The 10,735-nt window shown below is 41.5% G+C and overlaps 1 protein-coding gene across 2 annotated transcripts; it reads right to left on the bottom strand.

The window, feature by feature from the left end:
• Window positions 1-397: 397 nt before the first annotated feature.
• Window positions 398-10,315, bottom strand: SAP18 (Sin3A associated protein 18). Of its 2 annotated transcripts, XR_006384636.1 has the most exons (5): window positions 10,163-10,315; window positions 9,865-9,974; window positions 3,023-3,145; window positions 1,143-2,774; window positions 398-1,062 (listed from the first exon to the last, which is right to left on the bottom strand). XR_006384636.1 is itself a non-coding variant. In XM_044249402.1 (4 exons), exons 1-4 carry the CDS (start codon window positions 10,289-10,291, stop codon window positions 2,618-2,620), a joined length of 519 nt encoding a protein of 172 aa, XP_044105337.1. In that variant the 5' UTR covers window positions 10,292-10,315; the 3' UTR covers window positions 398-2,617. The 2 variants fall into 2 exon arrangements, 1 of the variants encoding a protein (XP_044105337.1); XM_044249402.1 differs by having other exon boundaries at window positions 398-2,774.
• Window positions 10,316-10,735: the final 420 nt, after the last annotated feature.

Below are 10,735 nucleotides of genomic sequence, written 5' to 3'. Positions count from 1 at the left end.
TGCACCTTGGCAGAAATCAGTTACAGAGGATAACTTCCCTAAACAAACAGTAACCGGGGGGGGGGGGGGGGTGCAGGTGGAAGCCAGGGTGCAGAGTTGAGGATCAAGTAAACCGTCAAAGAACACCACTTTTGAAAATGTATTATTTCAACATCTGTTCAGTACCTAGGTTCATGTGACCCACTTGTGACCTGTTAAAGCAGGCTTCAATCTCACCTCTAAATGGGAACTAGTCTTTGCAGCTTGGTTGGGAAGGTTCATTGAGGGGAAACACTGTCAAGTTCCTCATGCCCAGCACAGCACCCCACTAACTGTAATTCTGATGAACTGTTTCAGGGTGTGACCCTCTTGGGAGTCTGAGAAGTACTCAAGTCTGGAATTTGACTGAATAGAAAGAGGCAGTTTGAACTCAGCTCTTTATTGAAGAATAACAGTTAAGTTTTTAGAATTCTAAACCTAACCTAACAGTGTAATAGTTCCTTCCCCCTCACATGCATGTGTGCACTCACACACATGAGCACATGCCACCATCTCAAACATCACCTGAGCCAGCGATTACTGTGGATGTAATGGTCCCACAGCCACATTTTGTAAAATCCAAATATAATTTTAACAGTGAGACTCGCTACTGAAGATCTGGTAAATAACTCAAAACACTAAGTTCACGTATACTATGAGGAAACTCAAAAGATAGGCAAATTATAGGCAACACATGAGCTAGAACACATACTCCGAAGGGAAAATTTCAACTCCAGAAATACCTTCTGAGCAAACAAGGCAGTCAGGACACTAAGCACTGAGCATGGTACTGTCACGGTGACCATTTATTTCTATTTTATATTTGAGGAAACAGCTCAGTTACTTACCTATAAGCCATACTTACCAAAGCCAGAGGTAAATAAGGACTAAGTACAAGTCGTCTGATTCTTAGCATTACGGTCAATAATAAATCCATCAGGTAGTCTTTAACTGTACTTTTGGTAGAAGACTGAAATCTTTAAAGGAAAAATTCCATGTTGGAACCAGGCAAATAAACCACTTTAAAATTACTGGGAGAATAACCTGGAATTACAGGAGAGCCCTCATTGTAGTTCATGCCATATAAAAAACTGGCTTACAAAGGTCCTGTATTTAGTTCCTACCTTCTTCTCTGCATAGTAAATCAGTTTCTTCCCCACAAATAGGAAGATAACCATGGTTCCTCAAAAAAAAAAAAAAAAAAAAATGGTTTAAATTACTTTTATGACTGATAGAACTCAAGTCTATCTAATCTGAAAGAAAAAAATCTAAGGGTTTGTGGTGAACTTCAGAGAAGAGGCACTAGATCTAGGTTCTGGGCTGGTTCTCTGCCGCCTGGTGATGGGCTTTGCTAAAGGGACATCAATTCCACAGAACCATTACATTTAAAAGGCTGCTTCTCTATGTACAAGATAAAATGACTGGAATCTGACTGAAAATCAGTGCTCGCACCTCTTTGTTCATTTTGGAATATAAGTTTTTCATTTCCTACTGTAACAGACTATGGTAATTTAGGCTCACTACACTCTGGCCACACTCTAGAAACTTCAAGAGGCGAATGTAATAGAGCCACAGAAGATTCAGATCCAGCTTTGACTACTTTATGGCTACTAGCTAATATTTACTGTTTCTTACAGGTCAAGCCTCTAGAAATATTTAATCGCCACAATCCCATGGGCTGTCCTCTCCATTTTACAAATAAATACCAAGAGATTCATGTAACTGGTCCAAGGCTGCCAAGCTGCTGGTGCAGAAATGTTTAGCCCAGCTTGTCTTAAGCACGACGCACGCTGACTCGCCAGACACGGATACAAGCCAATCCCCGGCACTGGTAACTCCAAGTGTCGATAGCCTCTATTTACTCAACTTCGCCAAATCCCTGGCTCTGCTCCCAGATCTTGGGATTCCTCTTTTGTCCCTCCATTTTCAGATCTTCGAAGTAAACCTTCCCAACTTATCCTAAGTGCTAACCCTTGTTTCCTCTATACTGGTTCGTCTTCAAAATGCCCTATTCTCCCCATTTTTCAAACATAAAAAGCCCTCACCATGGCACCCACTTTCCTCTTTTTACATCGCTGTACCTTATTTTTAGGCAGGTCCATTTCTTTGAGCAGACACAGCTTCTTCAACTTGCCTCAGCTCATGCTATTCCAAAATGCCACCTCATCCTTGTTCTAACTGCAGGCAACAGTCCAGGCCACAAACTCACCCTCTAATTCATCCCAAGGCTCTCTTAGTCAGCCCCATTTGGCCTTAAATAATACCATCCTCCATTACTCAGCATAAACCCCAAATACTACATTAAACCCTGTTCCCATGCCTTCATGAATTTTCACACTCCAGTTGATTGCACACATATATTTAACAATACAGTTTTACAAAGAATGCTAAGAGCACTTTTCTTTGTATTCTATGGAAGGACCAGAAACATACAGACTTTCTATTAATATCCATACCAAAGCACAGCCAAATCTAATTCCTAAATAGACGCATTACAATTTGTTTAGACTTTAAAGGCTTAATGGCAATGACGAGGGGAGGAAAAGAATTTATTTTACATAACTGAATGAAAAATAATTCAAGAAATAGTAAATAAAATTTAATATGGTCTCATGCGCCCCGAAGGTGGTGGTGCCCGATTTGGAGGTGTGATTGCTATGTCCAGATAGTCTCCTATTTGGAACTTCTGCGACTGCAGGGTCATCGAGTCATCAGTCCCCTTCCTCCCAGACATGGTGCTGCCAATCTCCTTTACTCTGCGGAAAAGGAGACCCAACTGTTAATGGATCACAAGTCAATGAAACTAAATACACACTGCAAAGTAAACATGGGACTGGATTTGCTCCGTATCTTATGGCACAATTAAAAATTAATTACTGCATTAAGCTAAGCCAGAGTAATAGAATTTATATCCCCCCCCAAACCAGAGACTTATTTAAAGGTGAGGGCTTATCCCTATCTATTAACAAAAGAGATTATAGGAATTAAAAATTAAGTTACCTACCGATAGCCAGGCCTTTTAGGATCTGTAAAAACAATTGCAAAATTGAAGTGTGTGCCCTTCTTTCTAGCTTCTGGGTAGACTTCTTTTACTAAACTAGTCAGTTCTTTCAAAGTTGCATCCATCCTGAATTTTTAAAAGAAAACATTATATTTGATTAATCAATAATATAACAATAATATAACAAGAATATTGATATCAATGAGTTAATTATGTGTGAATTGTGACATGTTAGAATTACAGCTGTCAAGGTCTTATACTTTAATTTTATTTTTTAAGAGTTTATTTTTAAGTAATCCAACACATAACATGAGGCTCATATCACAATAGTGAGGTCGAGTCACATGCTCTACCTGAGCCAGCCAGGTGCCCCATGCTGGATTTTAAAGCAGCTAATAATCCTATCTGCCCCATAAACTCCCCTTACCAGCCCCAATGATCGAAATGTTAATACATTAAAGTCAGACTATTAGTGCTAAAAGGGAATGCAAGCTGGTGCAGCCACTATGGGAAACAGTATGAACATTCCTCAAAAAAGTTGAAAAGAGAGCTAGCCTTGACCAACAAGTGCCCTGTTAACCGCAAAGATACAAATGTAGTGATCCAAAGAGGCACCTGCACCCCAATGTTTTTTGTTTTTTTTCCTAAAGATTTATCTGACACAGAGAGATCACAAGTAGGCAGGGAGGCAGCTGGAGACAGGGGGAAGCAGGCTCCCTGCTGAGCACACAGCCCAATGCAGAGCTCTATCCCAAGACCCTGAGATCATGACCTGAGCCAAAGGCAGAGGCTTAACCCACTGAGCAACCCAGGCACCCCGCACCCCAATATTTACAGCAACAAGGACCACAATAGCCAAACTATGGAAAGAGCTCAGATGTCCATCGACAGATGAATGGATAAAGACCATGTGGTATATATACATAGCCATCAAAAGGGGGAAATCTTGCTCTGTGTAATGACATGGATGGAACTAGAAGGTATTATGCTAAGCAAAATACGTCAGAGAAAGACAATTATCATATCTCATAGATATGTGGAATTTAAGAAACAAGATCATAGGGGAAGAGAGGAAAAAAATGAAACAAGATGAAACCAGAGAGGGAGACAAACCATAAGAGACTCTTAATCTCAGGAAAGGTTGCTTGAGTGTAGGGGGCTGGGACGGGGCTGCTGAGTGATGGGTCACTGGGGAGGGGAATGTATTGTGGTGAGTCCTGTGTGTTGTGTAACACTGATGGAATCACAGACCTGTACCCCTGAAACAAATACTACATTATATATTAATAATAAAAAAAAAAAAAGAAAAAAATAAATATACCTATCAAAAAAGGGGGGGGCACTTCAGGGATTATATTTGCTATCTTTCGTTGCTATATAACATCTTATTGGCATAGTGATTTACTTTTTTAAGAGTAACTACTCCAAAGTAATCCAATTAAATTATATTTCCTTATCTCTAAAGCATGTACTTTTCCACCTTTCATGTCTGAAGTTGGAATGCATCTTAAAATCAATGCCAAGAAAGCATTTTCATTAAGATGTAGTATTTTTTCTTTCTAAGATGGAATCTTAAGAGTTTTACATTAGATAGAGCCATAAAATCAATGAAACATGAAATTTTCTTTAGGACTAAGCATAGTTTCCTTTCACAGTACATATTCTTGCCCTGCAAATATTTATTTGAACTCAGAACTTAAAACAGTCCTTTGAGCTAATATGGCACAACTTGAAAAAAATCTTTCTAAACATGAGCATCTTGGAAAAAGTTAACAAACTATAATAGTGTAAATTTTTATAGTTTTCTTTCATGACAACTGAAAGAATGAAATGGATGATGTGAAACTGAAACAACTTTGCCTATAGGGGGCCCATAAAATGAAAACAAGGGACACTAGATACTCTCCAAGTGTTCTCCCCAAAACATGCCCTGACTCTCTCCTAGTACCATCAAAACTAACATCACTGGGGCGTCTGAATAGCTCAGTTGGTTGAGCATTTGACTCTTGACCTCAGCTAGGGTCTTGAGTTCAAGCCCCATGTTGTGTTCCACAATGGGTGTGGAGCCTACTTAAAGAAAAATAACAAAAAAACCTCTTATTATCACTCACGTCATTGCTCAGGCCATAAACCTGAAAGTTTTTCCCATGTCCATCCCGTTATTTCTTACCTCCTAAATACAGAGCATATAATTTTCTCCATTTTTCATCATCACAGATTTCTACACCTTATTATTTAACTGCCTTTGATTCATCTTCATCTCAGTTTTTTAAAGTTTCTGTGTAAAGCTGTTGTCACATGAGTGACACCTGTTACCACCACCCAGGGAGGAGACCAACCACCTGGAGGATAGCCAAGAGCCCCAAAATGCCTTCCACTAGGAGCAGCAATCCCAGAATATCAACCTACTGCCTTAGCTTGCAGGTGCTGGGGTTGCCAAGACAGACACAACTCAGAGACAACAGAGGGAACAATGCTTTACTTGCACTGAGAAAAGACAGCAGAAGATATGCTTCATGAAGTGTGGGTCCCCCATGGCCAGCAGGTCTCCCCCTGTAGCTGTTGCCCAGACAGTACCCTTCTTGAGCTGCAGGTAAAGACCCCTGAGAACAGATACTGCAGGTCAGGTCCCACACAATGGCACACAGGCAGAACAAAGATCACATCAAACCCAGAATAGGGAAAGATACTCCCAAAGACATTTACCCAGCACAGTTGTGAGAGCTCTTTAACTATTTGCAAAAAAACAAAACAAACAAACAAACAACAACAAAAATACAGGGGCGCCTGGGTGGCTCAGTGGACTGCGCCTCTGCCTTCGGCTCTCAGGGTCCTGGGATTTAGTCCCGCATTGGGCTCTCTGCTCAGCAGGGAGCCTGCTTCCCCGCCGCCCCCCCACCTCTCTACCTACTTGTGATCTCTATCAAATAAATAAATAAAATCTTTGAAAACAAGAACAAAAAACCAAATGAAAAGACCCTTCTGGGCCCCAGGTCACTTTTACATGGCCATGCAAGGAAGGGGTAAGAAGCTGTGCATGACTGCCTTTCTCCACTTGATGGATCTTCATGTTTCTTAAAGAGGCAGGAAAGCCATATGCAAAAAGGTAGTAAATTATATCCCAAATTTCACCAATCAGAAATAACCAGTGAGGGGCGCCTGGGTGGCTCAGTGGGTTAACGCCTCTGCCTTCGGCTCAGGTCATGATCCCAGGGTCCTGGGATCGAGCCCTGCATTGGGCTCTCTGCTCAGGCTTCCTCCTCTCTCTCTGCCTGCCTCTCTGCCTACCTGTATCTCTGTCAAATAAATAAATAAAATCTTTTAAAAAAAATAAATAAATAAAATAACCAGTGATATTTAACATCACTTGTAGGCATCTTTTTTTACATATACACAATACTACAGAAAAAAATCTTAAGATTATCAAGCATATTATACATACTAAGATTATAATTGTAATTATTTATTATTAATAATGAATAATGCAATTATTAAGGTAATTATTTTATATAATTATAAGTGTAATTCATGCTTCAAATATTACATGTATTTTTAATAAAACTCACATTTACTTGAATTTAACAGAACAAAAAACAAGTAAAATTGAAGGAATTATAAAATTTCAATAAAGATTCAGTTACCCCTATCACCACCTAATTTTGTAAATTCTTATTTACTCTGTCAGAGTTCTACTCTGTTCTGCAAAAATTTCTGGCTATTTTAACTCTGTCCCAATGAAGTCTGAGGCAAGACTGATTTTTTTAAACCCAATCTTCTGATGCTAATTACTCTGCATCAGCTATTCCCTGGTACACCTTACATGATATGTGCAAGAAAGGGTCCTTTCTACCTTTCTAAAAACACTTCCCATATTGTCATCTTGTTCCTAGTGAACATGCAGAATTTGGTTTACATCTGTTATCAGTTCTGACAGTGAATCTCCTACAAGCTTCCAACCTGACGACCACCTCCCTAGATCAGTAGTTGGGAGTGCCAAGTATTGCTTTCTGACCACTGGTCCAAAGCTAGAGTACACAATAAGGAATACAAGAGCTCTCTTGGGACTGAAGTCTTTGTGTTGCCAATGTGAGGCTCAGTTTTGTGTCAGTTTGGCAAAGCTAGAACCTCAGTTATTCAATCATAATAACAAAGTGTTACTAGATGGTATTTTGTGTATATGGTCAAAGTCTATAACCAGTTGGCTTTAAATTTAAATCACCCCAGTTAATCTGAGTAAGCCTCACTCAATCAATCAGAGTAGGCCTGATTCTATTAGTTGAAAAGGGCTTACGAGGAGAGCAGAGGCTTCCCTGCAGAAGAAATTCAAGCTGCTATGGGGAGCCTTAGCTCTTAAGAGTTCCTGCCTGGGGAAAAGAAAAAAAAAGAGTTCCTGCCTGGGGATGCCTGGGTGGCTCAGCCGTTAAGCACCCGTGTTAAGCCTCTGCCTTCAGTTCAGGTCATGATCCCAGGGTTCTGGGATCAAGCCCGGCATCAGGCTCCCTGCTTGGCAGTAAGCCTGTTTCTCCCTCTCACACTCTCCTTGCTTGTGTTCCCTCTCGTCAACTAAATAAAATCTTAAAAAAAAAAAAAAAGAAAAAAGTTCCTGCCTGGCCCTTCCTTAGAGCTCACCTCACAGATTGGGGACTTAAGAGTTACCGAGGTAGCCCTCGGAATCATGTAAGCCAATTCTCTGCAATAAATCACTTCATAGAGATCTCCTACTGGTTCCATTTTTCAAGCTGAACCCTGATAGAGCTACCTAGGTAATTCTCTTTCTATTAAACATGTTTAATGACCACCCAAGCACAGGAGATTGACCACTCCTGTGGTGTCTGGCTTGTTCCCCCAACTCCAACTCCACAGAGTGCCTTGAACTTTGGCAAACTCAACTTGCTTCTGTTAGGCTCCTCTGGACTTCACTCCTTTTTCTCTGATTATCTTAGGACTGCCTATTTAGTCTCTCAGTCTACTTCTACAAACAGAGAATTCCCAAGATTTGTTCACTAATCTTCCTTCAGTACTCCTTCTGGAAAAGGGGGCAGGGCTCTGTGCTGTCACATCAACCACTCAATCTTTTAGAATCTTTGTCTCTGGCCATCATTTTGAGGTATAACACAAGGTTGCCTTTCCTTATTTGGTTGCAGTTTAGGGATAGGGCAATTTAGGGCAGAATTTCTTCTGCATTTTTTTTTCTGGATTAGGAATAGAGGACTTCTAGAACAATCTCACTCTGCCATCTTCACCCTAAAGTTTTACCTAATTATTATTTATTCATCTGCTTTCTCCGTTAGACTGAACTTACTGCAGGGAGGGGCAGTACCTTCTTTCCTTCATACCCTCTGAATCTAACCACAGCACCTAGCAAACAGAACTCTCACTGCTGGAAGAAGTATACACTTTAATCTCCAAACAGAGGTTTTCATCAATACATTAGTAACAGTTCTTCCTCCTAAGTTAAATCAACCTTTCTGGAACTTTATCCTGGAATGATGCTGAACTAAAATCATACTACATAAATTTAACAAGTACCTACAAAAGACAAATAGGTTCCCAATCTTTAAAAGAATCAAGTTTTACTATGCTGGGCTCACAGTTTAAAATTACACACCCTTCTGGGGCTGTAAAATGGTGCAGCTCCTGTGAAAAGCAGTTTGGCAGTTCCTCAGAAAGTTAAACATATAATAACAGTATGATCCAGCAATCCCATTTCTAGGTCTATACCCAAAATAATTGAAATCAAGGACTCAAAACAGATTCTTGTATACCCAGTTCATAGCAGCGTTATTCACAAAGCCAAAAAATGGAAACTCAGGTACCTATCAACAAAAAAATTGGTAGACAAAATGTGGTACACTGATACACACTGAATATTCATCCATAAAAAAGAATGAAGTTGTGTTACATGCTACAACACGGATGAACCCTGTAAATATTATACTAAGTGAAATAAGCCAGACACAACAAATACTGTATGAGTCCACTACACAAGTGGACACAAATATCTAGAACAGACAAATTCATATAGATATAAACTAAATCAGAGTCTAACAGGGGCAAGAAAGAAATGGAGAGTTATTGCTTACTGGGTACAAAACTTCTGCCAGGGGGTAAAAGAAAAAGTTTTGGTAAAAGGTAATGGTTACACAAATGTGAATGTAATTCTACCACAAGACATATTTTTAAACCTTATTATCCTTTCACTGCTACTAACAGCTATTATGATGTCAAACTCGGGAAATATATGCAGCTCTAAAGATACGCTTGTAATATGTAATGGCCCTAGACAGACTTGGGGGTATAGAAGTTACAGGTAAGAAATAAACTTTAAGGGGCAGGTCTTCAGGAAACACACATCAAAAGCTTTTCCATTAAGCACCAGATCAGAAACCAATTGGTTATATTTATTTTTTTAATGCACCCAAGGCCTAGTATTACACAGAAATGCTCTTGATGATAAATATCCCATGATTCCTCCTTACCATGTTATTCCAGTACCACTTATTTATGAGCCCCTTAACGGCAGCTATTGCATTTTATTTATCTACATATTGTATTTGTACCAGGCAGCCACAACAGTGATAGCAATCTTGGGGGTATCAATTCTTCACAACCCAAAACTTTTGAACATTAAACCTAACAGTATTACCGGATGGCGTGAATCCCCTTTTACCTACCAGCTAAAATCTCTAACTTCCCGGGAGCTGGACCCAAAGACCCCAAGTGACAGAAAGCAAAGTCGAGAGGATATTTCTCCACTAGCACAGGGAATTATTTAATGTTACTGCCAGACCCTCCCAACCCCCAACGGCCGCGCCCCCGCGCCCCCACCACCCCCGCGCCCTCACCAGGTGTAGATCTGCAGCTCGCTGGACGGTACATTTCCGCGGGAAAACTCGTCCATTCGGTGGTGGCGGCCGTTATTGGTGGTGAAAACACGTAACAGCAGCGGGCACGTCTGAGAGCGAGAGGAGGAAAAGGAAGGGCAGAAGTTAAAGAAAACGACTGTGAGTTCGGAGCTCCCTTTCCTTCAGGAGATGCCGGGGCCTCCGAACTGCCCGGGGAGCAAAACACCGCCGCCTTCCGCACACAGGCCGCGCTCTCCGCCCCGCCGGGCCCACCTCCACCTCTTTCCGGACCCCATACTTTCTCCCGATCGATCGGTTTCTCCGGCTCCTTCTTAATTTCCTCCTGGGTAACGCGCGACTCCACCGCCATCTTCCTCCTACGGCCCGCGAGACGCTCCGTCTGACCTCCGACCCCGGCAGCGAGCATGAGAACGAACTCTCTCGCGAGGAGAAAGTCGAGGCTTTATAGAAGACCGGGGGAGGAGGGGAGGGGCGTTCGCTGGCGCAGGCGCAGTTCATTGTGCGGCGCCTGAGCCCGGGCCCGGCCGCGCTTGCGGGTTGCGTCCTCAGAAAAAGGCGGGCGTTGGCGTCCGCGGGGCGGAGCTTCTGAGGGATACTCAACTTGGTGGGTCTTTGGTGGTTTGGGAAATGATCACCAGGGATGAGCACAAGCCACACGAGCTTGCGGAGGCATTTTTCCTACGCAATGAAGAAGTTAACAACTCTTAAGAGTGGTACAGGAGGTAAGTGAGTAAGCAAAAGCATATCTTTATTAGCAAAGTATCCTACTTTTTATAAAGGAAAAGCAAGCTCTGAAATGCACCCGTGTATGTGGACCCTTGAGTGAAGACAGAAGACGCTCTGCAAAGCT

Source organism: Neovison vison, chromosome 5 (genome assembly GCF_020171115.1).
Source record: "Neovison vison isolate M4711 chromosome 5, ASM_NN_V1, whole genome shotgun sequence".
NCBI classification, from domain to species: Eukaryota; Metazoa; Chordata; class Mammalia; order Carnivora; family Mustelidae; genus Neogale; species Neogale vison.
The sequence above is the reverse complement of the archived record's forward strand: the minus strand, read 5'-3'. Positions and strand labels throughout refer to the sequence as shown.